Source organism: Fimicolochytrium jonesii (assembly GCF_025526975.1).
Source record: "Fimicolochytrium jonesii strain JEL569 chromosome Unknown EV422scaffold_35, whole genome shotgun sequence".
Classification (NCBI taxonomy): Eukaryota; Fungi; Chytridiomycota; class Chytridiomycetes; order Spizellomycetales; family Powellomycetaceae; genus Fimicolochytrium; species Fimicolochytrium jonesii.
In genome coordinates this window covers 242,921-269,453 of record NW_026515702.1, presented here as the reverse complement: position 1 = coordinate 269,453, position 26,533 = coordinate 242,921, and the positions used below count along the sequence as shown (strand labels likewise).

Here is a 26,533-nt window from a genome sequence, read left to right as displayed (position 1 = left end):
TGTTATTTCGCGCGGAAGGCCGTTATTTGGTGCGGAGGGTTGTTACTCGCCATGTAACCCTTACTGTAAGCTATTTTGCGCGGCACAGAGCTGTGTGACGGGTCTAAGACTGGGATCGCCGTCGTTCCAAAATGACTGAGCTTTCGTGGGCAAAAAGGGAATATTTACGCCTCCCCCAATCCATCATCCTCATCCATCTCCTCCGCCGACATACTTCTAACCCTCAATCCCCTGACCCCCACCTCCACCCCCCTTCCCAGCGTACCGCCCTCTCTTGTCCTCCCTCCCCTCAATCCACTCGGCCCGGCTTCTTGCAGACACTTCCCCTGTCGCACCCCACTAGGCTCAGCTATAATGCTCTCCTTCCGGTGACTCCCTACTGCACTGCTCGGCTGTGAGCTCAGATCTTCGTCGGGACGGGCGAGCCCTAACGCCTGTCGCGCGCAGAGGAGGACGCGGGTGTCGAGGAGGATGAAGAGGAGGGGGTTCGTTGCCGCTACAGACATAAAACAAATCTGGAGGTGAGTGACGGAGTGTGATGTGTGGTCCCTCCAGGCGAGTTGTGTTTCGAAAGGTTAGGGTTAGGCAGGCGTACCATTGATCTCGACTCCGAAATAAGACACCGTCTCGAACGTCTTATTGATATCGTGCGTGAGTGTGAACCCTTCGTATGCGATCATGATGGAGTATGGAAGCCAGTTTGTTAGGAAAATCGCGGACATTACGATCTACAAAGCAAGTTACAAGCAAATGTTAGAAAGCACACATGCATCATTCCGATGGGAAGGGAACTGAAGAAGATAAGCTCACCGCCTTCCACATCAAATCCCTCTCCATCTTCGTCATGGTCGCACCCATCCCGCGCGCCTGCGGCGTCTCGGCGACGCTGGAAGTTGTTGCGGTCGAAGGTGTGAGAGTAATGTTGCGCGGGGTGGCGCTTACCGTGCTTGCGATCTATAGTAAGGGCGAGCGGGGCATACATTACTGGCCTGAAAATTAAGGAAATGGAGGAATCCGGGAGACTGCATACCGTCCGAACATGCAGCCAGATCATAAAGTACCCTCCGACCAGTGTTCCGATGACCAAAAGAAGGCCAACCATCGCGATGACGACTTGAATTCGGCCCTACCCATCAAGGATCAACATCGCATCTCGTCCCACATCGCTGACAAAAGAGACATGCGTACAGCAATGGAGCTATCCCCCCAGTTGATCAGACAGTACAGCCCGGATGCCTGCAGCAGGTACGGCGAGTGCGGGGTACCTTTACCGAACGCGGTCACAACTGGGAGTAGAACTCCGATTACCGCTGCTGCTGCCCAGATTCCTGTGTGAACCAACGAGTGAGCGGAATTCCCGTACACGAATATGATGCCCCACCTCATCTCCTCGCACACCTACCAGCAGCAACAAGACAAGCTTCCCTCCTAGTCCACACAACCCCCCTAACAATCGCCAAATACCGCTCCATGCTCACAACACCCAACGTGAACACGCTGATGTAAGCGGACGTCAGCGGCATCGCTCCGAATAGTTGGCAGAACGGGTGATACCACGCGGGATACCCGTCGTAGACCAGTGCGATGGGCGCTTCTATTACTCGAGGTAGGCACATGAGGATGCCGTCCTGTGGGATGCGAAGGGTGATGTGAGATGGATGTAGAATGAAAGGTGTGATGGATGATGGATGCAGACGACATCTTGGTCGCTCCACTCGCGCCAAGGATGCGATAGATATCGGCAAGCGCATCCCTACGTCTGTCGCTCAATGCCATCGGCTTGAGCATTCCGGCGCCTTGCTTCGCTGGCGGCAGATGGACTCTGCTTGCCGAAGTCATCTCGCGGCAGACGGGCGGCTGACGCTCGCGAGGTGCCGTTCGGCGGAAAGATGTTGGGCTGAGTGAACGCAGACACCATCCCCCTTCGCTGCTCGCGACAAACGTTCGGCGGCCGGAAAAGATAGAGGGAAGGAAGGGTAGGAGCATCCGTGCGCCTCCCGTCGCTCGCAGCAACTAGGATCGCTGACACTCGTTGGAGCTGCTCCTGCTCGACCACGGAGCTCTCGCCTTCATGGACAATGCTGGGCTCTTGTTTCTCGGAATTTGCATATCCTCGCGTTGCTCGGACGGTCTCATGGACCTCTGCGCTTCGCTTCGCTTGCCGCAATTGGTTCTTGCCGCCGCTGGTGGAACTGCTCGCCAAGTTGCTCGAGACTAGCTAATCCCCATTTAACCTCCCACACACCCCCCTCCAACGATATCACCATACCCTATTCCTCTTACCCCAACACAAAGCCCCAGAATGAGCAAATTGGAGGGATGCCTGCGTAGCGTCTCATATCTCCAGAACAGATAGGCGACAAAGCTATTCGCCAGTAACCCAAAGACTGTGATTGGGAGGAGGATGATTGATGCGGCCTAGTATTGAACGAGAGTACATTTGGTGAGAATGTGTAAGATGTTGATGCAGCGTATGTGAATATATGGACGACCGAGCGACAAACATACCCTTTCGCCGGCGGTTGCAACATGGGGCAGACCAGCCTCTTGTGCGTGCAGCGACATGCGGTCGAAATTCGGAATCAGGTATGATATCCTTTATGAAATGTGTGTAGTACACCTGTTTGTTGGGCCGAGGAGATGATGCGGGGGATGTCTGCTGACTATTGTACGAATGCAACTGTACCTGGCCATCCTTGCTGCCTCCCTGTGGAAGTGAAGAGGCGACCTCCTGCAGGGCCCTGCGATGTGCTGTTTATGTGCTGCGAGTGCTTTCAGCACAATGACAGGGGCCGGACCTGTGTGGAACTGCGGAAGGATCGACGGCGCGCTGTCACTCTTCGCATTAAACTTCCTGCCCAGGCCTTAGAACTGCGCTTCCATGATGTTCCTGGAGCTCAAAGCGGGCAGTAGTGACCGTACCCTAGGGTCAAGTGAGTCAAAGACCTCAGACTGCTCTGTCCATCGCCCACCCCAACTAATGAGCATTCCTTTGCTATACCGAGAAAGGTTTGGCGTGCACTGACGGGGTCGTAGCAGCGAGGAACAATCACGGTAAGGATGGGCAATGGCGACAAGAAGCATGTCGTTGGCGCCATCCCTTCCTCGTTTGAGACTTCCTCGGGAGGACGTTGAAATCGGGACACCGAAGTTGGCGAAGGAGGCAGCTACTCAACCGTAGCCGACGCCAGCTCGAGTTCTAGAAAGTATTGTTTTACAACAGCGACCTTGAGAAGTGGTATGGGCAGGGGGGTTGTGTCATATCTACCTTTCAACGAGAGGCGAGGTAGGAGGCGAAATCACGTAACGGCGAAGTAAGTCCATTGCATCCTCATCCTCCAAGGTTAGGGCTGGGGTTCCCTCCTTCGCCAGAGAATGATACGATGGAGCTTTTGAGAGGGCTGTACGGGCAGGGACCGAGTGACGGCGGGACCATGAAGTCGAAGAAGTCGATGGGCCCGTACGTGGGGCGCTATTGAACCCGATGGCCGGTGGGAATGCACGAGAGTTAGAAATGAATGCTTGCTTATGCGTGAGAAAAAAGTGGGACTAAATTCCGCAGACACTTACAAGAGGAGCGGTATCAAATACGGACGGGATCTCATATGTCGGACCGAATTCCCAGGGCGGCGTGGAGGTCTGCTGCGGGAGCTTCCGTCAAAAGACATCGCGGAAGCGGGTTGCGGGAAGGACAATGAGCGTCCAAGCTGTGTCCGGGAGCTCGCTCCAGCAGTTTCCGTATCAGTTTGAGTTGCGCAGGAGCGGTCCTCCTCCACAACAGCACAGGAGCTTCGGTTGTCTGTTCTGCGTTCCAAGCATAGGGCACTAGAGGACCACCGCAGGTCATACGTCGTTCACGTACGTAGTCTGTTGGAAGGGATGCAGTTGCTCGTCGTTGTTCCTGGGTTTGGATGTGAGGGTCCAATTCAAGGGTGAGGTTGGGGGAAGCGTGAGCACGCGCGAGGGCACCCGTAAGTGGGGGAAACCACACTGATTGCAGTAGTACGTAGTACTACATAGGACGTACCAGTATCGGATTGCACAGCCACGCACGGTTTATGTGAAGGGTTTCCCCCTCAACGTCGAACGATATGGAGAAGCTACACATGCATAGATATTGAACTGGGCTTCAGCTCGGTCTAGCACACTCTTCGCATCCCATCTCCGGGTTTGAAAATATGTGTTGGGAGAGTATCAACCTGACGAGGATGGACTTCTCGGACCCGCTCGCTAGGACAGATGCGTCCACGACCGTGTACGGCTCCGACCGGACAATACAACCTTGCCTGCTCTTCGACAACTTTGCGGCATGCCTCATCACGGAACCACTTGCCGAGTCGCCAAGCAGCAGATTCGACCAGCATCTAGCCAACAGCTTCCGCATCGAAGATGCTCTGCCATCTATACCCGGCAGCATCCCAGCGTCATGATCGAGTTGGTGCTCGCGGCGTTTGATGGTGCTCGCGGCCTCCCTCACCTCGCCTCACCTCACCTCACCTCACCTCGCGGCGTTTGATGGTACTGCTTCCGCCTGCTTCCTCGGCACGACGCCTCGCCACGGATGTTTCGACGCGAAGCCGTCACCGATATGTACCACAACTATCCAGCGGGGCAGAACATGACCAAGGCGTGTCAGACAGCGGGACGGATGTCTGACACATGCAAACGCCAAACTCAAGGTGTGGCGATTATTGATGAATAAGGATGTCTATCAGGACATCCTGTTCATGCAGAGCCTGACTGACAATGTTATCAGTCCCCCCCCCCCCCCCCCCCAACGACGAAGACGACCCCCAAGCAGAACATGTGTGAAACAACGGGCCGGGTGTGCGGGGTCGTCACCCATGCGTACGCCAAACTCAAGGTGTCGCGGCGGAAAGAACCGGGCGGGGGGGCGGGGGGGTCGACGAGCTCTTCGGCCGATGAGCTACGGCCGATGAGCTCACGGTCGAGATGCCCTCGACGTCGCTACGGGCATTGATTAGATTTACGCAGTGGTCGGTCTATGGGGGGAATGGGGGGAAAGGGGGGGGGGGGGGTGGGGTGAGGGGGGGGGGGGGGGGGTGGGGGGAAGCAGTGTGGGCAGGGATTCTTGAACGTAATCAAGTAACTAGTCTTCTTCACTTCTCAATACATCGTATCTCCAGCCCATTATCGAGGAAGGAAGTAAGCTGGCCCATCCATAGCGACTGATCGTTTGTTTGATATCTATGCGCAGGAAGGTCTACGGGAGACCTATAAAGGAGTGCTAGGTATAGATCCAAAGGAATGCTCTACGTTCTACGCGCATTAAAGCTGCCGCATCCTTCATCTCCCCATGCGCTTGTAATGAAGTCCAGACTGAGAAGCTCGTTGCTCGTAGGGCTTGGAGGGAGAAAAGCAGCAGTCGAACGCGACAGATGCCCCACTCAATGCCGCTGCCCGCCTACGACACGGCGAGTCTTGGAAGGGGCCATCGCAAAAGCTTTCGATCAATCACAACTTCTTGACATCATCCTTTAGCCCATTTATTTGTGTCTTCACACACATCGGTGGTGATTGCGCATGAAGAGCTTCCCGTTGCGGGACATCCCCATCTTCGCAATGGGCATCCTGTCGCCACGCGCTTCTCCGAAACCAAGGCCTTCATGCAGTTTCGCATAAACTTTCGCTCCTTCCATTTCATACAGTGCACAATATTTGTCTGAGATGTAGGGAAATGCGTCGCTTTAATCGGGAATACCTAACCCCAACCTAACCCCAATAAACTCACCCTAACCCATCCCTGCCCGGTGAGCGCGAAAGGAAAGCCTGCCGCGCCGCCTCGCCTCATGCGGGATGGCACTGGTTACTACTCGTCCACACGTCTCTCATGATATAATAGCATGGGCGTCGGGCTGCCCAGAAGAGATACGCTGTCGAAAATGGTGTCGCTTAGCTGTTTAATAGTTCACGTGAAGCAATAAAACCGACGCGCGGGAATCCTCAGAATCGATTTGGCACGTCCTGAGCCAACGTAAGCGGAGTTCGGATTGACGTGCGACATCCCTCGAAACGAAGGCCATTCATTCCCTCTGATTCACCATTCGGTCTTGGCATCGCCTTCTTTTGCATGCGGCCATCAATCATTCTGCCCCGTCCTCTGACGTTTGCATGGTTGAGGTCAAGATGGACGCGATTGCGAGGGTGCTTACGAAGCGCGTTCCCAAGGCAAAGTCCGCGCGACAGCCGCGACTTCGCAGCTTACGCAGCCCTGGACGGGCCATCCAGAAAGCTTCCATCGCTTTGTTTTTGCACGCGCTCGAAGAGCCGGCCATCAATCATTCTACCACGTTCTCTGACGTTTGTATGGTTGAGGTCAAGATGGGCGCGATTGCGCAATCCAGCAGCCTTGCACGCAGTCCCTAGACGGGCCATCCAGAAAGCTTCTGAAACTCCGCTTGATCACCGCGGCGTCTCTGCTCGGGAACTGGCAGCTTCGCTCAATGTCCGCTTGATTAACGGCGGCATTGCGCTGGGATTTTTTAATGCCCACCTTAATCATTTGTTGCCGTTCGGAGTTCGGAAACCTATGGAATGGCCCGGCTCTGCCCACTTTTCCGGCCGTTTGCGCACCCCCCCGGCCGCGAATATTTAAGGAGCCGGCGTCCCGCATGCCCCCGCTCGGTTTTTCCTTGCCAATTGTACACTGTTGCATTGGCTCCCCCTCCAAGCCGTAACAAGCGAACGAGAACTCAAGCGAAAGCTAACTGGCCCGAACAACGCATCGACTCCTAGCCATGACAAGCGAAAGAGATCAACAAGCTCTGCTCCAAGCCCTCAGAAGCGAAGAGAAAGACGAAAGCGTACAAAACCCAAAAAACATTCGTAAAACTAATAAATCACAAAAAAATAACTCTCTCGAAATGATGTCGTATGCTACTACCCCCCAAACTTCTTCCCTTTTAGAACCCTGGGCCGATCTCCTCGACGACGCTATCCTCCAAGACCAGCTTGAACGCCAGCCCGCGACACTTGCTCCCAAGGTAAGATCATCGGATCTGATCTCGCAGCTTCATCGATACCAGGATTCCCGACACTGCCTTAGGCGGTCGTCTCGTGCTTCATTCGGTTCGCGCTTCATCGACATCAAGGTTCCTCGACACTGCCATAGGCGGTCGTCTCGCGTTCCCTTCGATATCAAGATTCGTCGGCGCTCGTCTCTTGCGCGTCATCAACACCAAGTGTCCTGCACTGCCCTAGGCGGTTGTCTCGATCCGCGCTTCATCGACATCAAGGTTCCTCGACACTGCCATAGGCGGTCGTCCTCATACATCGATCTCAAGACGCGTCGGCGTTCGTCAATACGCGTCATCAACACCAAGTGCCCCCGACTGCCTTAGGCGGTCGTCTCGCGTTCCCCTCGATATCAAGATTCGTCGCAATCGCCTAGGCCACATCCCTGGATAACTGCCATAGGCGGTCGTCGTTGACCTTGTGCTCGCTTACTGGCACTCGCTATGCACACTATACTCGCTTACTACCTATAGTAGGACACTGGCTTACTCATCCTATACCTTCTCGTCCTCTACTATATTAGATCCCGACCATGGACGACCTTGAAGAAACTCTCGATCTGGACGCCATCCTTAACGCCCAACCCCGGAAACCTGAAGACGACACTGGAAGCAAGGCCCTTCTCTGGACACTGGAAGATCTCAAGCGACACTTTACGACCATTGTAGAACGAGAGGACCGCCAAATTCGAAACGCCAACCGTACATGGACTTCCCGGACAAATGGAGCACTCACGCAGGATAACCGATCGAAGATGATAGCACTAATCAACGACCTTAGCGCCGGGTTTTCCCTGTGCTATTTGTCTCCTGAATTGGTCTATCACCTTGCCGTCACTTACCTCGATTTGTATTTCAGGGCAATGACACCGACTCCTGGGCAACACACGATCTACTCGGAGAAGACTATCGCCATCGCACTGTTCGCCGTCGCCTTCAGCATGGAATCAGAAGTGGATCCCTCCCTCCAACAATTCATCAAGCGGGTCGAGACCTTTCGTACCGGGATTGCGCTGTCCAACACCGAGCTCCAAGTGCTACTCAAGGAAGTCAAACGACACATCGTGGACCAGCAAATACTCATGGACTGCAACGGATACCAAACAAGCCCTCAGGAATTTCTCAACCACGCTTTCCACATCGCCAACCAAGTCAAATCCGACATCCGGGACGCCGACATCATCAACTTCGCTACATGGACTGGGATCACGCCAACCTTTCGACGACTCGCCAACGTGGACACCGCCAACCGCCTTCTAGCTACCTGCGTCATCATGGAAGATTCGCTTCGATTCCGGCCGTCCCTCCTAGCTGCTACGGTGTTCTTCGTCTCATGCCCTTTGGTAAGCGGGTACATGGGAGCGGACGACAAGTTGATGCGGATTGCGACGGGGTATTCGAGGGAGGAGGTGGAGGGGTCGGCTTGCTTTGGATTTGTGACGACGGTAAAGCTGACGGCAGGACTGGAGGACTTCGAACTTGAGGACCAGCAACAACGGAACATTCCAAGGGAGACGAATCGCACGGACCAAGTTTTGAAGCTGTGGACACGGGGACTTGTGGAGAACATCGACATGGAGTGGTGGCTGATGCAACGTCCAACGCTGGAGTTGCCAAAGGAGGAGGAGGCGATGGTGCTGTACTCGAGGATCGACAAGAAGAGGACGCTTGGAGTTTCAGAGGATGACGAAGAGTTGGTAAGCATGACGAGGAGGATGAGGGAGTTGGAAGCGGATTTGGACGACTTCGACAACGACGGATTGGACGACGAGGGATTGCCGGATTGGATTCCAGACTTGGACGACAGCTTCGACAACGACGGATTGAACGACGAGGGATTGCCGGATTGGATTCCCGACTTGGACGGACTTGGAGGAATGGTGACGGTGGACACGGACGACGCGGCAACGATCAACAACACCAAGGACACGGACGACTCGGCAACGATCAACACCAAGGACAAGGACGACACGGCAACAATCAACACCAAGGACACGGACGACACGGCAACGATCAACACTGACAAGGACGACACCACAGGAGAGAAACATGGACCGGCACCCCCAAGGAAACGAGCACCAAGAAGACCACGGGCACCGACATTCCCCGCCTGGAGACGCATCGGCAAACGACTCGAGCGCATCTGAGTCGTCGGTTGGGACCCTTGTTGGCAATGGACTTCGTCCGGTGGAGCGAAATCGAAGTAGCAAACACTTGGTGCCCCAGGCCGAGTGAGTTGGTCATGACGGCGGTGTCGCGGCGAGAGAGGGGCTTGCCCTACACACTTCACTGAGTCTGGGGGCTTCTCAGTGCTTGTGCGATCCTCTCGTTCGTGGCTCCATAGCGGTTGAAAGTCCGGGTGGCCTCCTACGGGAGCTTGACCATCTTGAATGACTGGCTTGGATCGACACCTTCACGTGGTGCCAGTTGTTCTCGACTAAGAGCGATCCACTTTCTTGTACGTACCGTCTGACATCCCATTCTACTCCCACTTCTTGTTGCGATCCACTTTCTTGTACGTACCGTTTGACATCCCATTCTACTCCCACGTCTTGTTGCGATCCACTTTCTTGTACGTACCGTTTGACATCCCATTCTACTCCCACTTCTTGTTGCGATCTCATGTACTATATAATGTTTCAATAAAACGTCGATCTTTTCCAATACTCTTCAAAGCTCAATTCTCTGCACCTGATGGACCTGGCCCGGATATGGTAGTGTGGATGCGGATGCGACGTATGTATTTACGCCCACCTCGCTTGCCCGTGCAGAAGTCTGTGTGCGTACTACTGGTGACGGTGATGGAGAGTCAGCGCTGCTGTGCAGGTTAATAGGAGGAGCGGCAGACACCATCAGGGGAACAGCTGAGGTTGCGAAGTGCGGTAGAAAATTGCTGCATGCATGTCGTTCGGAGTCGATGGAAAGCCGGTGATGCTTCAGGCCAAGGCCAGAGGTCGCCTTAGCAGCCCATATTGCGCATCGTCGCGAGATGGAAGACCGCTCGTCCACGCTGGGTTTGAAGGCGGTCGGGCTGGGTTTGAAGGTACCCAGTTATTTCGCGCGGAAGGCTTGTTATTCGCGCACAGAAGGCGTATTACTCGATGCGGAAGGCTGTTTATTTGCCCGCTGAACCCACCGTAATGCCAACCCTACTACGTACGTAGTAAGGTGTACGTATTGGAACCTTTGGATCTGGATGTGACGTTGGATGTAGAAGCCAAACTTTGGTTCACAACTGGAGATGGGTCTTCCGGAATTGCGAAAGAGATGCTTCCGTCTGTGTGCTGCGTGCAAGGAGCGTGTGCAGCTGCCGTTGGAATCTGCTCTGGACGAGGAACGTAGTTCATGAGTTCAATGGATGAGGAGAAGGTTGTCCTTACCATCGCATACCATCGCCCACTAGATTGCAAGCTTTCAGCACTCTTACCAGATTTGTGTCTCAGAATGTCCGTATGTAGCTGCTTTTGAGGAGATCACTGCTCCGAAATTCTCATTTGTGTCAGAAGAGACCCTCGGCTGCAGCGTGAGCGTGTGGTCAAAAAATCGACAGCGCGCCTGACAGCGGCAAATAAGCCTCAGTCCATTGCAACCCGACAGGGCAGTACCGGCGGAAGCTTCTTATAGAGCGACAGGGCTCCCATATTTGCCGTTCCAGACGGGGCTAACGAGTCATATGAAAGCTATTGCCTCAAACTACAGCTTCCGTCGAATCTGAGATTCCCGAAGCCGCCCGAGTGTACAGCGCACGAAAATACGCTTCCTAGGAAGCTAAGCAGACCGAACTCCGCAATCTGACAATACCGCCGGACTCATGGCGCTGGAAACCTATTGCTTTCTGTGGTATGTCTCAAAAATCTCCCCATGCCTGTGCAAAAATCCGCGACGGTTATGCTTAATCAAGTCCGAACAATAGAGCAACTTGTCACACAGAAGCATTACCGTTTCCTGGGCGTGCTGTAGGTCGCTCACTGGTCAATAACGACCGTTCGCGCAGGGAGCTCTGCGTTGCGCAAGACCCTTCACGCATCAATTTGCGTTCCAGGATAACAGAAAGCAAAACAGCCATGAGGGTCTATATTCTCCTACTCCTCCCAGTTATCCTCTTTGCAAGTAGAGTTTCCGCAACCGTTTACGCACTCCTCAATCAAAGTTTCCTACCTCCGACTGGAGTCCGCCCGCTGAGAAATGTAGATTTTCCTCTCCTTCGGACCGAATACACATCGTTAGCGGGCAGTCCCAACCGGTGAGTCCCAACAAACGTCCGAGTCGGGTTTGGTCGAGCGCGCTGCTTCGATGATCGTTTTATGAGCTGCGTGCATCGTCTCAACACATGGTTTTTTCGGTTCTATAGGGCAACGTTCCATGACCCTAACGCGATGGGCGTTTGCCGCTTGGCAAATTTCAGCGCGGCGTACGAAGCTTTGAATCCAACAACGCTCCTCAATCCGAACTTGGCTTTGATCAGCGTTGCTGACGCTTACGGGGCTGGATGTCCTCGCTACCAGTATTTGGCATACGTACGTTTATGCCATCAGAAGCGATGGAATCCCGCGAGGAGCAGGTTTTAATGATGCATTTTCATCACAGGCGAATGGGTGGCACGAAGAGTGCGCCGACGGGATGGATGTGATTCAGATGCTTAGCAGACCCGGTTTGCTTCCTTGCTCAACGACAGCAACTAGGCCGAAACTAGCGTTATGGGTTCAGCTAGGCCCGGTGGATCCGTGGTGTTGTCAAGATCCGCTTTTCGGATCGCCCTCGCCCTTATATGGGTACAACATGGAAGTATGTTCCCCGGAGTAGTGCGGAGGCTCGAATGGTTGACAGCTGTGGAGAGCACATTTGACCGGGGACCTATTGGTTGCGGTAGGAGATTCAATCTCTCGTTCCCCAGACGGGCATTTCGATCGAAGATGCGATGTATTTCTTCGAACACAGCATGATCGCTTATATCAACGTCACCTCCGGTGAGTTTCCATGTCTTGGGTGGCACGCGGCCGCAGAGTCCCGTGAAAGCTCATCACTATCCCACTAGAGGACGCGCAGGAGAAGCACAGCAAAACCATGAGATCAAAAGGATTCGATATCTTTATGATTGCCCGGCAAGCTGTCAGTTTGATCTATCTGCTAGTGGAAGCTGTGTGAGCCACGTTCTCTGTAGCCCGTAAAAACCGCGCCGCACAGCTCTGACGGACGAAGGTTCCAGCATTATTCTCTTGACGGCTAGGCATGAGGGATTCCGGTTCAATTTGAAGGTATAACCTGCAGTTCTCCGCATCTATCACCCACATACTGACACTTTTTTGGGCCGCCGCGCACAGTGGGGAGTTCTCATCGGCATTTTCCTAATGACGCTCTGTAGGTGACCTCAAAGGGAATATCGTTTTGATGTATGAGAGCGCATTTACTCGTTTCCCCGTCTTATCGTTCATTGCCCACAGTGACGGCAGCTCTTCATGCCTTGTCCCTGGCTTTCAGATCGAATTCTTATCAGCACCCGACGCATGGGACGCCCGTCCATATTTCCTTGATGTGGTACGGAAAATAGTACTGTCGGCGGTGGTCGTTGCAGGACGATGCGTGGTCCTTGCAGCGACGTGGTCGTGCTCATTAGTCGCGATCGTTTCTTTAGTTACGGATTCATGTTCGGTTATGAATCCTTATCCCTCATGCTACTGAAGTGGTTGACGGTAAGCGGCTTTCTAGCGTAAGCAAATGAAGGCGAGCATGCCGGGTTTCTCCCTTGCATCTTTTATTGACATTCTTGGCAGATCTCATCAAGCCGGGGGGACTCGACACCACGCGAGAAGAATGTGGTTCAAATTTACCGGTGAGAGAAGGCTCGCTTTGCGGTACAGCGCTCCCTTTGAGCTGGATGACGGAGAACTTTTGGTCCTTAGGTATTGCATCTTCATTACAATGATATGGTTCCCCGTCATCACCTCCGCATGTGTTGTCGCGATTGTGCGAGCAGCCGCTTTGAACAGTCTGGAATTGCTTACGCTGTTCTATAAGGTAATGCGCTCAAGCCGTTGCGCTCAAGCTTCGTGGTCCGTCCATCTATTCTTACGACGCTGTTTGCGCTAGCTCTGGAGCATATTGGTTGTATCTCAATCGATATCACTGTTCACGCATGCGCTCGGATTCCTCTTCTCCGGGTATCGTCTGACATCCACGCTCAGCGAAGGGAGAAATTTGCAAGTCGGGTCCAAGTCCACTTCCAAATCATTCATCGTGACCGCCGTGAGGGAGGCGAATAAGGCGTCTCAACCAAAACCGAGGCGATCCGGTCTGACGGAGACTGTGCGGAACTTGATGATCGCCGTTGTGTTTGGGTACGGATATCCTTTCCGAAATTGTCGTGGTATATCCTTCTAACAGTTAGGGGTTTGCTCCAACAAGGTGGTTTCTTATGGGCCTTCAACTCGCGCTTAGCGGTGGGTTTGGCCTCGGGTCCCGGGTTGGGTTCTGGAGTTTCCTTTACTACGATGTTTGCATTGCCTGGATTGCGGCCTCCTCTTACTCCGCAATGTCGGCAGGGATGATGGAAACTGTCATGGAAACGAATGCGTCTTCCCGAAACCAAACTCAACCCAGCCCATTTGCAACGACTGGGCAACCTTCGATTGTAGCTAGAGGTTCAACGGCGGCACTACGCACCGCAGAACTAGACTGCGAGTTTTGATCATACTTGGTTTTTCTATCCTATTCGCGCATGTAATTTGAATTTTGAGGGACGTAAGAACAATGTCAGGGGTTTGGACTTCAGAGCTTGGCGTGAAGGCAAATCGACAATTTCCTCTTGCAACACATGGAAAATCGACAGCGCGTGCATGGCGTCAAACGAACGACAACCAACAACCAATCTCCGCGCTTTGACGCTCCCCCTGCTTCGTGAGAGATGCGGAAGAGAGCGATGTCAAGTCAGCACATACTTAGTGGCTGCGTTAGCTCCATTTGATTCCCGTCCCGCGTAATGCAGTTAGTCCCTAGCGCGTCCGGTTTCCCCGTTTCCCCGAAACCGTCTCGGCCAATCTTGCAATCGCCTTGCAAACCGGAACACTCACCCGCCTTGCTTGTTCTTCCAGTACAAGAAGAGGACTCTCGTAAGCTTTCATGTCCTCTCTGTCCGTGGATCTTCCCACGTTAAGGGTATCACTCTTGAGAAATGCTTATGAGCTGGGTCGGCTTTTGTCGTGAGTACCTGCTTTAACGAATCTCACTAATCCTGCGGGTTGGGAATTCCAGCTTTTGTCATGGCCGCTTACAACATACAAGAAGTATTGTCGCATATCTTGCGATGCACGCAGGTCCGTGTGCCATCGCGGGTGGGAAGGAATAGCTACATACGTGATGCTAACTATCTAAGGAGACTAGAAAACATCACCACAACTGTGCATCAGCTAACCAGCCTGGACGATTCCATCGAGGTCGATGACCGTTGTGGCGTGAATATAGATGAATCAGGAACCGAAAGTTGGCGGCAGCTTGAATGTCTCTGTCAAAGATGGGCGGAATATCACGAGGTATCTGGCATGTTGGGCACTCTCGAAGTCTCCAGTTTTCGCCCATCTCGTCGCGGGACTCGGGGCACCTTGAAAACAATATCGGTTCCGCTTCATCTGCCTCTCGATTGCACCATCGTCTTAGTCCATGCCTGGCAGGAGCCTCCCGGTGTCGACGATACCAGTACTTGGGGCGATGTTTGCACGTGGCATAGGGTTGCCGAGGGGCCCTAGTGGCATGGATATTGGCTTCTGGAAATTGTCCGGCGAGGGTCTCGTAGCCTGCCATTGAATTATGGCATTGTGTCGTAGTGCCCATTTCAGGCATGATGAAGACAGTTGCGCCGGCGATGGCCAGTTGTCTGGCAAGGCTCTTGATTGGCACGGTGCCATGTGGTTTCCGCCACCCACGACGTGTGAAATCACCGGAACCAAAGGCGAAAACGGGTTGATGTTCCACCTGGTATTACAGCTTGATTGCCCTTTCGCTTTACGCTACCTTCCGACCGCGCACCAGCAGACGTGGAAGCTTTTCCTTCAGTATCACAACTGCTCGCCTTGATCGACGGGAAAGGATATCCGACCGCGTCGATGGAGCGGCACCATGGAAGGTTCGCGGTACGCTTGATATTTCCTACTGGGAACCATGTTCCGTGTCCGTCCCTCTTTTTCAACCGTTTATTCAGACTCTTATTTCGATATTTCATCCCACAGGTTTGTCTGTGCCTTGTCGTCCTGCCCCCACTCCTTAAACATCTGTTCCCCGATATGTTCGGGCGCTCGGGATCCCGCATACAGATCGGGATTTTATCATACCTCGCACCAACTCCCGGCCACTGTTTCTCCGTGCTTCAGATGTCCAATTACAACAACGGCACGTTCGCGGGCATGTACAAACTCGGTGCATTCCTGGACTTGAGTGCGCGGGCAGCACAGTTTGTGGAGATGTGGGGATGCAGCGGCGACTTTGCGGGCTCTTTCGAGAGGTTTGGATCGGACTTGAACTCGATGCTGTGCGCTGCATGGGCTTTGCAGGCCGTCCTGCTCCCTGTTGCGTCCGGGTCAGTGACTGATGTGATGGGAGCCGGCGACGATGCGGAGTATGAGGAGCAGGAGACGCATGACGAATAGAGAGACATAGTTTCCACGCTGTATAGTTTCGAGGTATATACGCATATTCCCCTGCCGTTATAATCTCGTGGTGAAGGAGGTCGAAGATTGTCGACTGCCTGTTCCCATTCGTGAGACGTATTGTATGTAGATGCAGGCTGAGCCGGGTGTCTGCAAGGGAGGCTTGTTACTGGATTTAGCGCGCTGTCGGTTACTGTCATTTTCGCGCCGAGTCACTTGATCAGTTTGTGTTTTCGATCAACAACAGTTGAGCACACAGGTTGATGATCTAGTCTTTTCTATTGAACAACTGGGAAGAAATGGGAACGATCCTCGTTTGCGGCACACTCTTTAAGTTCAATAGGCTCGCGCTAATCCCGTCCCGAACCCGCGGCCACCGACCCAGTGTACAGCATAACTAGTAGAATCCAACCTTTCCTTCCGCCAAAAGAAAGACCACCACATAGCTTCCCCAGAAATGGGCCGCGTAGATGACCCCTACTGCCATTGGACTCAACTTCCGAACGGCACCCTCCTCATTACCTACAGCGGGCATTATGGCACATGGGAGACGGCCACAATGGCTTGCACGGGGATTAATCTCATCATCCCCAATGTTATGGTTGCTGTTTTGGCCATGCTGATAACAGCGGCGTGCATTGCGTTGGCATGGAGGAACGGAAGACGGCGCGGCTGGACCACGTATAACATCTTCATGCTTGTCGGGCCCGTCTCTTTCATGCTCGGCTATGTTCTGGAGCTGTATTCGGTGAGCGATTGGTATCAGTGGGGTGGGCATCCGGATTGGGCGCATCTCCCGAAACGTAAGCAGAAGAAGTACAGTTATACGCGCACTCCCATTTCTCCCCCTTTGATATGCCGACTAACATCGCCCTTCTGCCATCCCAGCATTCTGGTACATCGGCGCCCTCTCTGTTGCCTTCGTCCAAGGCTTCCGCATCGAATTCATCCTCATCGCAAGCAATCGGCCGCGCCACTGGGACACCTACTTCATCGCGGGTCTTCTCGCCCTCGTTTCCACACTGGGTATCCTCGCCCTTACGATCTTCCTCATCGGCACATCCCACGGCATTGACAGCGTCCCCTTCCACTTCGGTCTCCCGTACGCCGCAGGCTATCTCGTCGTCGCCCTCGTGGACGTCGGGCTCGGTGTTGCGATGCTGACCATCTGCGCACATAATGTCGCCATGTTGAGGGCATTCGACGTGCTTTCCACCGGGACTGAACAAACCGCTGACGTGGCCCAGTTCGTGAGACTTGTTCGGTACGCCGCCATTGCGAATTTGGGCGGGGACGCGTTTTTTGGGTTTTGCTACCTGGTCGGGGCGCTCGGGGAGGGCGGATACACGTACTCGTTGCTGAGTATATTGGGGCCGCCGAGTCAGAATTTGTTCCTGTTGTGGTCGGTGGAGTGTATGAAGCGGGCGCATACGAGGAGTGGGCCGCAAATGGAGGCGCTGAAATCGAGCGATTCGTGAGGTCCTGGTGTGGTTTTCGTTGCTTTTTCTCTCTTCATGTCGGCATCCTGCGTTCCTAACCAGTCAATGTGAGCAAGGACATGGTGCTAAATATATAGGCGCTGGAGTCGGTAGTATACCCCAGATAGCATGGTAGATTGAAGTGGACTTGCAGAAAGGGTATTGTAGCGCATGGGGAACTTTGGCACTTTACCGGTTTTCGATGTTGAGGAACTGATATATGCGTAATTGAAACTTTGTGTTTACGCCGTGTGATCTATCTAGCAGGCCCTATATTCCCCGGTTTGGCCACTGGTATCTAAATTCTGTCCATTTGGCGGGGCACTGGGGTCACCGCTGACTGGAGCAGTCTCTGGGTTGGGAATGTTGATGGGCTCGTCTGGGTCGGCTTCATGATGGGGGTTGGTTTAGAAAAGATGTAGAAAAGAATGTAGAAAATCGTACGTTACCTTGGGATGCGGCCTTGTGGGGGCCATCCATCCTATACGGGGGCGAGTGACCGCGGCGGTTTCGGTCTGAGAAATGATACAGCTGGAGCGGCACGTAATGCTGCGGTTGGTGAGTAATACCGGCGCAAGAGGCCGTGACTAACGAGGGCAATCAAGATGTTCATTCCTGAGATGTTCGAGAAGGGGTCGAAAGTCGGGTTATGAGGGGCAGAGAGAGGTATCAGACATTTGCATTTTTATCTCGTAATTCCATGATGGAAAAAGCCCAACCGGAGTATGCCAATGTACTTGTTGTCGAGAACGAAGGAGCGTTTCGTTTGACAGCTTCTAACGCAAGGCTAGCTGGGAGCACATACATATAGGCGATCTTTTCTCAGAGAACTCGAGCCAAGGCGTTTGAAGTGTCGTTAAACCTAGGACCTCATTGACAGCAAGTGACAGGCAGCGGGAGTCGAATCCAGCCAATGAGAGCGCGCCGTGTCCGCTCCTGATAAGTAACTGACATTAACGCGTTAAGTAACGCATCTGCGGCAGCGCCCTCTTTCTCGCCTCCCTTTCCTTCCTTCCGTCCTTGCTTCACGGAATAGACTCCCTCACCCAAAGGACCTCGGCACTGGAAAAACAACCATGAGACTCGCTACTCCTCGCTCCCTGCTGAGCTACCTTGCTCTGGCTTTCGTCGCTCTCTCGCCTTTCCGTAAGTGTCAACGAGCGAGGTGTATCAACACGCGTGCGGAGTGGGATGCCGAATCGGGCCGCTACGACCTGGCGACGAGCGAAAGAGAACGATGGATCACTGCTGGCGAAGGGTGGACGGGACTTGCGTGAAGGTGGTGGGACGTGACGGACTGGTGCATCCGGGAATCAGTGGTCTGGCTCCGCAGAGGGATGATTGGACACCTTGAGTGCCGAGATCCTCCAAATCGCACCCAACCGGCTGTGATTCCAGAAAGATCACGGCCCTATTCCGCATCTCACACACTTTACTAATGTCCCTTCAACTTGTCATCCAGTTCTCGGCGCTGCTACCGCCCAAAAGGATGTCGAACCGCAAGTCGACCCCAGGACCGGTTTAGCGTTCACGCATGCGTTCCCCAACAACCCTTTCAAAAGTGAGTGCGATTTCAGGGACGTGGTAGTATTTTCGTAGAGCATTTGTTAAACTCTCTTCCTTTTCTCCCCAGCCATTATCACGGGCGAGTCGACCCCGATCGCTCTTAACATCACTAATGGTGGTGAATGGAACCATACTCTTGTGGGCCTCGGTGGGTTCTTGGCCCACCCTAGGAATCTTTCCATTCCTTTCCGTAATGTAAGTTTTGCGACGACGAAGAGAGGTGTGCATCTAGTGGAGGGGATTGGGGTGAGAAGCGAAAGCGTGACTTGGCGAGCGGCAGCGAGCGATTGTGGATGTCTGCAACGAGCGATCCACGGCGAAGCGCGTGCGGAGCGAGCAGGGTATTGGTTTATCCAGCAACCATCAAATATTCACCATCAACCATCAACCGTCAACCATCATCCATCGCCATCAACCATTGTTTCTTCAATCAATCCACTCATCAACTGACCCCACTCTCCCTTTTTATACAATAGTTGACGACGCGCAAATACAAGACGCCGGTCCGCGTGCAGCAGACGATCCCAGTGACGTACAACTTCATCGTCGAGACAGAAGCTGGCGAGTACGGCCTTGTTGTCTTTGCCAACACCATCGACAACGAGGGCGTCGCGCACCGCGTCCTTGCGTACCAAGGACTCGTCACCATCGCCGACAACGATTCTCTTTTTGACCTCCAGAGGTAGGGAGGAAGTCAGAGCGAGGGAGTGTCTCTCTGTTGAACCGCTCAATCTAACAAGCGCATTTGTTATCCCCCCCCCCCTCCCCCAGTCTCTCAATCTACGCCCTCCTCCTGGCCCTCATCGGCGGCATCGGCTACTCCTTCTACAACTCCTTCCTCGGCGCCCCGGCCACTTCGGGCAAAAAGCGCGGCTCAACAACCACGCCTGCCCCCATCATCCGCCGCGAGTCCAACGTCAAGCCAGGCGAGCCGGACATGGACTGGATCCCTGACCATCATTTGAAGCAGGAAGGGAAGAGCAAGAGGCAGAGCGCGCGGTTGGTGAAGAAGCGCGCGACGGCGAGTCGGGAGAGTTTGGCGGGTAGTACGGAGAGTTTGGCGAGGAGTGACAGTAACTAGGGTGCAGAGGGGTTTGTTGGGGAGATTCAGGAGATAAGGCGATGGAACCTTTTGTGGATGGGAGTTGAGGGAGAGGGGGATGAACTTTCCCCTCTTATCTGCGTTTATTGTGGTCTGGCCGTCTATTGCGCTGGTTGGTTGCAGGTATCGGCCGCCCAACCCTCACGGTCGCATTCCTCACACCTATCCCCTCTCCCTCGCATCGTCCCCGTTGTATGTACTCTGAGCACGTCACAACGCACCGAGGTCGCATACATCAATAGAGTATCTATTCCAATATGTTGAACGTTCGTGACATGGGCTTTTCGCCCAAGAACTCATAGGGTGTGTATCCATGCCCATCTATTTGTGCCTACTCGCACCTATATGTAGGGGGCAAAGGAGCGCGCGAGAACGAAGGGAAGGGAACGAAGCGACGCGTGGCTTCCAAGGCCCCCCAAACCCCCCCTCGCATAACACCCCACCCATCACCACCACCTTCCATCACTCCCACCCAAACCCAAACCCAATGGCAAGTCCTTCCCCCCGTCCCATCCTCCTTACTTTCATTCTCGGTCTCCATCGCTAACCCGCACCCATCCCCTCCCCACAGGATTTCTACCCCTTCCAACCGGACACCGCCCGCGACTACGAAGCCGAGGAGCTGGACGAGCTCGAGCATCCCGAGGACGCGGGTGCGGCGCCCGAGATCAGTCTCGCTGTACGTTTCTGGATTCATCTCTTGTCACCGGGGCGTGATGCCATGAGTGGTCTGATCTCGTGTGTTTTTTGGTAGTGGGAAGACGGCGGGGGGGATGTCACGGCGCAGACGCTGGTCGTGGGCCTCGCGGCCGGGCGGATGTTCCTCGACGCTTTCTTTGCTCTCGCCACCGGCGCCGCCACCGCGAAGAAAATCGGCGCCATTCGGCGGGGGGATGTCGAGGTTCGTTCGGGTTTTCGTGTTCGTATGCGGGCGTGGTGGGGTCTTGACAGTTTCGGGTCGTTTAGGTGGTGACGTTGTATAGATTGACGGACGCAGAGGGGGTGGTGGTGGTCGCGACGGTCCACGAGACGGAGATTCAGGATCCGGTTGCCAGTGTGTATGCGCGGGTTCTTGTCCAGGGTGTTCTGGCGGAGCAGTAAGTTTCAGATTCACAGCGTCGTCCCATCCGGAGTGCGCATTCAGGGATGTTTAACGGGGACCCATGCATTCTAGGACGATATTACTGGGCACGTTGCATGCGAGCGGGTTCGAGGCCGATCTTCGGGACGCCGTGCCGCCTGTTCTGCGACGGCTGAGCACCGCGACCGCTTGCCCGGATGTAAGGATGGTGTTCTCACAAAGTGCGTTGTGTTCTTGGGATACTCAAACCCAACCCCATTCTCCCAAACAGCCCACTCAAACCCCGCTCCTCTCCCCGCCAACTATCCTCACCGGCCCCGTCGCCGGGTTCCTCGCCTACGTACGTGCGGCCTCTCCCCCTCCCCGTCCGCTTGCCCCTCCCATCAACTAACGCATCTCTCCCCACCAGCTGACTTCCCACGCCCACCCAACCCACACCTACCTCACCCTCCCCGAACGCACCTACGGGCACAGCACCCCGTCCGTGGCGTCGTTGCAGGCCTTTGAACGTGTTGCACGGGTTATGTTGGGGGTGCAGGATTCGGCCGGGGCGCGCGAGGAGAGATCGAAGGCGTACCGGGCGGCCGCGCGAGTGGAGGGACGACACGCGGGCGAGGGACATCTCTATCTTTGAATCGGCGGGTATGGCGTTTCGATAGATGCGTAGGTAGTGAGATACAGGTATGTAGGCCCGTATGTGTAGGGCTGTAGGTGTTTGGTTAAGGGGGGCCGTACCTCCGTATATGCCACGCCAAATAGGGTATGATCCTTTTTTTTTCGAATATGCACATGGGGTATCACGGGAGCCGGATTGAACTGTACATTCCCCCACCCGGTGGGTGTCAGACCCGACGCAAATCACCCTACAGATATACAGTACTACTTCTGCGCACACCCGCATGTCTCCCATCTCTCATTTCCCCATCTCACCCTGACCGACCCCTCCCCATCCGCTTCACTCGACACCTAATTTCCTCCCCGCCCAGGTCTCACCCCGCTCCGCCAACACCTCCCTCAGCCCGCGCTTGATCTCGCCGACGATCCCCGGGCCGTGATACGCCAACCCGGTGTACATCTGCACGCCGACGGCGCCCGCGTCGCGGTACTTCATCACGTCGTCCGCGGTCGAGATGCCCCCGCACGCGATGATCGGGATCCGGTACCCCTTCGCTTGCGCGTACGCGCTGAACGTCTGCACGGCGCGCAGGGAGAGGGGGAGCAGCGGCGGGCCGGATAGACCCCCTGTTTCGGTCGTCACGTTCATGGCTATCCAAAACAAAAAAAAGAGGAAAAACGTCAACGGAGGTGACAACACAATTGGGATGCGGGGGGGGGGGGGGGGGGCACGTACGTGATTTGAGATCAATTGGCCGGGCGATGGTGGTGTTGCTGATGATGACGCCGTCGACGCCCGTCTCGGCGACCATATCCGCGATATCGTGGATCTGCGTGTCCGTCAGATCCGGCGCGATCTTGATCAAGAGCGGCGGGTGGTGGGGGAGGGTGTTTCGTGCTTTTATCACCTAAAACAAAACAAACCAAAACAATGTCATGACAGGGCATACGCCGAATAGGAGATGGGAAAGCGGGACTCGGCTCGGGGTACTCACATCGCCCAACAACCCGCCCACCATTTCCCTTCCCTGCAACCTCCTCAACCCCGGGGTATTCGGCGAGCTCACGTTGACCACCACATAATCCGCCCACCGTCCCAGCCTCTCGACACCCACCACATAATCGGAGTTGTCCCCCTCTTTGCTCGTCTTATTCTTTCCCAGGTTGACTCCCAACATCTTCCCTTGTATCAGTGATTTGGGTAAAGAGGCCATTTCATTGTCGGGGAGACCGTATTTACGTTGGTGTTTGCGATACCGGGCCGCGAGACGGGCCTCCACGACATCCACGCCCTCCGAGTTGAACCCGTAGCGGTTGATCACGGCTTTGTCCTGACTCAAGCGGAACATTCGTGGTTGGGGGTTTCCCGGTTGAGGGAGGGGTGTGACGGAGCCGATTTCGACGGTGGAGAAACCGAGGGCGAAGAAGGCGTCGATTGCAGCGGCGTTCTTGTCGTAGCCGGCGGCGAGGCCGAGAGGGGAGGGGAGGGGGTAGTTGAAGAGCTGCGGGTGGGGGGAGGGGGGTGAGTGATCATTGGAGATCAACGAATCGGCAGCCATCTTCAACTACGCTTGGCGTGCGATAACAAAAACAATTGTTCGCTAGCGCTCAGAGATGGAACGATTGTTCGCTGGCGCTCACAGGTGAAAATAGGGGCTCGCTCCGCTCGCCCATCGCTGCCCCGCTCTCATGAAAAACCCACCTCAGTCGCCAACCTCCCCCCGTCCTCCTCAATATCCCCACGTTCCCTCGGAACAATTCCCCACTTGGCACACCAGATACTAAACGCGTGCGCCTCCTCCGGGTCCATCAGGAGGTGCATTAGGGGCATTGTCACGGTGGTGTGGATGGAGGCGCGCGTGTCTGTAAGGTAGAGGTAAAGGAGGGTGCCGAGGATGGGGGTTGCGAGGAGGGTTACGATAGTTAGGGGGAGGCGGGTTGGGGAGGAGCCTGGGGGCGGGGGTGGTGGTGGTGGTGGTGACGATTGGGATGGTTGGGAGCCGGGGGGTGGTGGTGGAGATTGCGGAGGTGGAGGTGGAGCTTGGAGGGTTGTTGCGAGCCGGGAGGGTGTCTGTTGAAAGGAGAGGGGGACGAGGGTGATCAGTTTTCCGTTGGGATGGGGACTTGCGCATCGTGGGCGCCTGAAGGTAGCTGCGGGAAAGCCATCCTCAAGCACTCCTCTCATCTCGCCAGCGAGCATATTCCCTCGTTGCGTTCCTAACATTCACCTCCTCCGCCCTCCCTGTCCATCACCTTTAACATCCCCACACCCAACCCCTCCTCCCAAAATGTAAATAGATACGTACCATATCGCAAACCCTCGTCACCGTCTGCAACTGCGACAACACTCTCCCACTTGCGACCGCAGCTCCACCGAAACATGGTCTCCTCCCTACTCCAGCCCTCGTCGTCAGAACGGCCCCCCTCGCAAAGACCCCGACGGCCGATCGGGTAGACATCTTGTTTTCCGCGCGCGGTTGTTGTTAGGAGTGTCTAGAGCATTAGTTGGATGAGGGGGGAGAAGGGGAAGGGCGAGTGGCTTGCGGCGTGGCTTGCGGCGTGGCTTGCAGTGCGGCGGGAAGACGCGGGATCCTCTTCCGAGAGTCCCCGATGCGAATTCCCGCTCCCATGCAAGAAGAATCTCAAGGCTGCCTTCAGTGGGGATCTCAAGGCCGGCGGATCACACGTATCCGTTGGATTGCTACTATGGATACCTGGTGCGAACGTTTTTGGAGGTCAGGCGGCCGCGTGTTTGTATCTGTAGTAGCAGTCACGGGAGGATTCGTGTGCGCGACGTTCGCTCATGACGGGAAAAGTGGGACCCAAAGAGTGTAATAGCGAAGCGCCTTGCAAGGTTGCAACGACGACGACGATCCATGGGGTGAGTCGGTGACGTATTACTACTACTACTACATGCTTTTGCAAAGTCACACGAGAAACAAATATTAGGAAAACGTTTATACAACGCCAACACCCCCACAGGAAAGTGTCGCCCGAGGATGTTTGTGGACGGCAGGCATCCTTCCACGCGCAGGGGGTTGGATGGAAGAACGTCACTGACGAATCTTTGATCGCCTCAACATGGATCTCGCGGCACATCCGTCGGAGGAGGTCGCCTATGTACTGTACCGAGTGGATCCTCGTGAGCATCGCGCGAGGGGTTTGCGTGATGAGGAACCCTCCATGCGAGGCTTTGCTAGCAACGCTCGGTAGAACGCAGGATGTGGTCGGAAATGATCATCAGCAGAGCTTTCCTTACAATCTATAAAAGGGTTCAGTTCCTGTTCCCCGTCCTTGTCCCATCGAGCTGCATCACAATTGCAGCAACAAATCCATTACCATGAAATTCACCTCGGCCGCCGTCGCGCTGGCCTTCGCCGTCCTCGCCGCGCCTAGCGCCGACGCATCCCCCATCTACCACCTCGCCCGTCGGGACAACAACTACGGCGCACGCACCGACGTCCTCATCCAGGCCTTCCACTGGAACTCGTGGCAGACGGCACCGTGGTACAACACCATCGCCACCAACGCTCCCCAGCTCAAAGGTCTCTTCACCCTCGCATGGTTCCCGCCACCGTCGGACGCCGGGTCGAATGAAGGCTACCTCCCCCGTCGCTGGAACGTGCTGACATCCAAATACGGGACGGCCGATCAACTGAAAGCCGCCGTGCAGGCCGTCAAAGCCAACGGACTGCAGGCTGTTGCAGATATCGTCATCAACCACCGTGTTGGCTCGACAAAGTGGAACGATTACACCGAACCCGCATTCGCGGACAACAATGCTGCCACAACCAGCGACGACGAGGTCTGGAAGCAACCCGGGTACGGCACGCCTACGGGTCACCCCGACACCGGTCTGCCATATACTGCCGGGAGGGATCTGGACTTCACCAACCCGAGCGTGCAGGATACCGTCACCGCGTGGATGACCAACACGCTGAAAGCCGTCGGTTTCACCGGGTGGAGGTACGACTTTGTAAGGGGCTATGCGCCTTCCTATGTCGGGCAATTCAATGCAAAGACATCGCCGGTCTTCTCCGTTGGAGAGCTTTGGGCCGATCTGGATGTGAACAACCCGTCCGCGCACCGCAATCAGCTGTTGGATTGGGTGAAGGGCACCGGCAGCAACAGCGCCGCGTTCGATTTCACCACAAAAGGTTAGTTGTCATAGTCTTGTCTTGCAAAGTTCGGGGCATCATTCCCTAATCATATCCTCCTCCCAATTCAGGCATGCTCAATCAAGCCGTCGCATCCAACAACTACGCCATCCTCGCCCAGAACAACGCACCCGTCGGTCTCATCGGCACAGCACCGGGCTACGCAGTGACCTTCGTCGACAACCACGACACGGGCGCGTCGCCCGGCGGGACCGGCGGCCAGAAGCTGTGGCAGTTCCCCGTCGGCGCGGAAATGCAAGGATACGCGTACATCCTGACCCACCCTGGCATCCCCTCTGTCTACTGGCCGCACTACTTTGACCAAAAGATGAAAGCAGCCATCGACCCCCTCCTCAAGGCCCGCAAAGCCGCCGGCGTCAACTCCCTCTCCCACATCCGCATCGACAAAGCCGCCAACAACGTCTACGCGGCCTACATCGCCGGCACCGTCGGCAGTCTCGCCGTGAAGCTCGGTCCCGCCGACTGGACGCCGTCATGCCCCGGTTCGGCCGGTGCGTACAAGCCGGTCGGGAGCGGGACCAACTGGGCCGTCTGGTCGTCCGTTTAGATCCAGAAGTGTGTGGATATTTTGCTGGGACAAGTTTCCACTCCCCGGCGTTTTGGATTATTCTCTCGCCTGCTTTTGGCTAGTACCTTTTGCCCCTCTCTTGTATTCATTGGTTCGTAGTTTACTGCTCCCCTTAACACATACATATACCTGTACATACATAGACACCGAATATGGTTTTAATGTACATCAACATATTTGCTTCTCCTCAACCCCTGTCCTACAGTACATCGGAAGAGGGTGACGGCTTGCCTCGAACAGACTCACAGAGTTGCAATATGTGCATGTCAACGCAC

The 26,533-nt window shown here is 55.0% G+C and overlaps 9 protein-coding genes across 9 annotated transcripts; 6 read left to right on the top strand and 3 right to left on the bottom strand.

The window, feature by feature from the left end:
• Window positions 1–164: 164 nt before the first annotated feature.
• EV422DRAFT_571617 (uncharacterized protein) lies at window positions 165–2,565 on the bottom strand (the record flags this gene model as incomplete). Its single annotated transcript, XM_053073015.1, has 8 exons — window positions 165–496; window positions 596–728; window positions 811–954; window positions 1,031–1,126; window positions 1,189–1,328; window positions 1,403–1,628; window positions 2,284–2,418; window positions 2,509–2,565. 8 exons carry the CDS (start codon window positions 2,563–2,565, stop codon window positions 165–167), a joined length of 1,263 nt encoding a protein of 420 aa, XP_052921618.1.
• Window positions 2,566–6,672: 4,107 nt separating this feature from the next.
• On the top strand, window positions 6,673–9,501 carry EV422DRAFT_545157 (uncharacterized protein). The gene is made up of 2 exons (XM_053071443.1): window positions 6,673–7,004; window positions 7,559–9,501. The coding sequence occupies exons 1-2, from the start codon at window positions 6,759–6,761 to the stop codon at window positions 9,179–9,181; spliced, it is 1,869 nt and encodes a 622-aa protein (XP_052921617.1). The 5' UTR covers window positions 6,673–6,758; the 3' UTR covers window positions 9,182–9,501.
• Window positions 9,502–10,993: 1,492 nt separating this feature from the next.
• Window positions 10,994–12,175, top strand: EV422DRAFT_545155 (uncharacterized protein). Its single transcript, XM_053071442.1, has 4 exons — window positions 10,994–11,277; window positions 11,386–11,551; window positions 11,622–12,001; window positions 12,070–12,175. Exons 1-3 carry the CDS (start codon window positions 11,099–11,101, stop codon window positions 11,835–11,837), a joined length of 561 nt encoding a protein of 186 aa, XP_052921616.1. The 5' UTR covers window positions 10,994–11,098; the 3' UTR covers window positions 11,838–12,001; window positions 12,070–12,175.
• Window positions 12,080–13,802, top strand: EV422DRAFT_545144 (uncharacterized protein). The gene is made up of 9 exons (XM_053071441.1): window positions 12,080–12,175; window positions 12,241–12,289; window positions 12,356–12,392; window positions 12,476–12,569; window positions 12,667–12,724; window positions 12,806–12,864; window positions 12,935–13,049; window positions 13,122–13,369; window positions 13,437–13,802. The coding sequence occupies exons 1-9, from the start codon at window positions 12,099–12,101 to the stop codon at window positions 13,717–13,719; spliced, it is 1,020 nt and encodes a 339-aa protein (XP_052921615.1). The 5' UTR covers window positions 12,080–12,098; the 3' UTR covers window positions 13,720–13,802.
• A 2,087-nt stretch (window positions 13,803–15,889) lies between these two features.
• On the bottom strand, window positions 15,890–17,403 carry EV422DRAFT_545138 (uncharacterized protein). Its single transcript, XM_053071440.1, has 2 exons — window positions 16,559–17,403; window positions 15,890–16,473 (listed from the first exon to the last, which is right to left on the bottom strand). The coding sequence occupies exons 1-2, from the start codon at window positions 17,098–17,100 to the stop codon at window positions 16,068–16,070; spliced, it is 948 nt and encodes a 315-aa protein (XP_052921614.1). The 5' UTR covers window positions 17,101–17,403; the 3' UTR covers window positions 15,890–16,067.
• An 821-nt stretch (window positions 17,404–18,224) lies between these two features.
• Window positions 18,225–19,795, top strand: EV422DRAFT_571613 (uncharacterized protein; the record flags this gene model as incomplete). Its single annotated transcript, XM_053073014.1, has 5 exons — window positions 18,225–18,294; window positions 18,611–18,709; window positions 18,782–18,909; window positions 19,191–19,396; window positions 19,486–19,795. 5 exons carry the CDS (start codon window positions 18,225–18,227, stop codon window positions 19,793–19,795), a joined length of 813 nt encoding a protein of 270 aa, XP_052921613.1.
• Window positions 19,796–19,962: 167 nt separating this feature from the next.
• EV422DRAFT_282159 (uncharacterized protein) lies at window positions 19,963–21,962 on the top strand. The gene is made up of 7 exons (XM_053065969.1): window positions 19,963–20,306; window positions 20,388–20,495; window positions 20,571–20,717; window positions 20,783–20,913; window positions 20,991–21,237; window positions 21,307–21,578; window positions 21,884–21,962. The coding sequence occupies exons 1-6, from the start codon at window positions 20,130–20,132 to the stop codon at window positions 21,529–21,531; spliced, it is 1,035 nt and encodes a 344-aa protein (XP_052921612.1). The 5' UTR covers window positions 19,963–20,129; the 3' UTR covers window positions 21,532–21,578; window positions 21,884–21,962.
• EV422DRAFT_501048 (uncharacterized protein) lies at window positions 21,853–23,697 on the bottom strand (the record flags this gene model as incomplete). The annotated part of the gene is made up of 4 exons (XM_053068170.1): window positions 21,853–22,163; window positions 22,249–22,420; window positions 22,508–23,014; window positions 23,215–23,697. 4 exons carry the CDS (start codon window positions 23,695–23,697, stop codon window positions 21,853–21,855), a joined length of 1,473 nt encoding a protein of 490 aa, XP_052921611.1.
• Window positions 23,698–24,757: 1,060 nt separating this feature from the next.
• On the top strand, window positions 24,758–26,324 carry EV422DRAFT_282022 (uncharacterized protein). The gene is made up of 2 exons (XM_053065968.1): window positions 24,758–25,669; window positions 25,741–26,324. Exons 1-2 carry the CDS (start codon window positions 24,853–24,855, stop codon window positions 26,235–26,237), a joined length of 1,314 nt encoding a protein of 437 aa, XP_052921610.1. The 5' UTR covers window positions 24,758–24,852; the 3' UTR covers window positions 26,238–26,324.
• The last annotated feature ends 209 nt before the right edge of the window (window positions 26,325–26,533 follow it).

Bases quoted from the DNA above. Each gene is read 5' to 3' on its own strand.
- EV422DRAFT_545144 (XM_053071441.1), top strand. From the start codon at position 12,099: ATGAGATCAAAAGGATTCGATATCTTTATGATTGCCCGGCAAGCTGTC. The intron at 12,865-12,934 runs GTGAGAGAAGGC...TTTGGTCCTTAG, and splicing joins AATGTGGTTCAAATTTACCG to GTATTGCATCTTCATTACAA. The intron at 13,050-13,121 runs GTAATGCGCTCA...TGTTTGCGCTAG, and splicing joins TGCTTACGCTGTTCTATAAG to CTCTGGAGCATATTGGTTGT.
- EV422DRAFT_282022 (XM_053065968.1), top strand. From the start codon at position 24,853: ATGAAATTCACCTCGGCCGCCGTCGCGCTGGCCTTCGCCGTCCTCGCC. The intron at 25,670-25,740 runs GTTAGTTGTCAT...CTCCCAATTCAG, and splicing joins GTTCGATTTCACCACAAAAG to GCATGCTCAATCAAGCCGTC.
- EV422DRAFT_545157 (XM_053071443.1), top strand. From the start codon at position 6,759: ATGACAAGCGAAAGAGATCAACAAGCTCTGCTCCAAGCCCTCAGAAGC. The intron at 7,005-7,558 runs GTAAGATCATCG...CTACTATATTAG, and splicing joins CCGCGACACTTGCTCCCAAG to ATCCCGACCATGGACGACCT.
- EV422DRAFT_545138 (XM_053071440.1), bottom strand. From the start codon at position 17,100: ATGCGCCCGCTTCATACACTCCACCGACCACAACAGGAACAAATTCTG. The intron at 16,474-16,558 runs CTGGGATGGCAG...TCTTCTGCTTAC, and splicing joins GGCGCCGATGTACCAGAATG to GTTTCGGGAGATGCGCCCAA.
- EV422DRAFT_545155 (XM_053071442.1), top strand. From the start codon at position 11,099: ATGAGGGTCTATATTCTCCTACTCCTCCCAGTTATCCTCTTTGCAAGT. The intron at 11,278-11,385 runs GTGAGTCCCAAC...TCGGTTCTATAG, and splicing joins TTAGCGGGCAGTCCCAACCG to GGCAACGTTCCATGACCCTA. The intron at 11,552-11,621 runs GTACGTTTATGC...TTTTCATCACAG, and splicing joins GCTACCAGTATTTGGCATAC to GCGAATGGGTGGCACGAAGA.
- EV422DRAFT_282159 (XM_053065969.1), top strand. From the start codon at position 20,130: ATGCCCATCTATTTGTGCCTACTCGCACCTATATGTAGGGGGCAAAGG. The intron at 20,914-20,990 runs GTAAGTTTCAGA...CATGCATTCTAG, and splicing joins CAGGGTGTTCTGGCGGAGCA to GACGATATTACTGGGCACGT. The intron at 21,238-21,306 runs GTACGTGCGGCC...TCTCCCCACCAG, and splicing joins TCGCCGGGTTCCTCGCCTAC to CTGACTTCCCACGCCCACCC.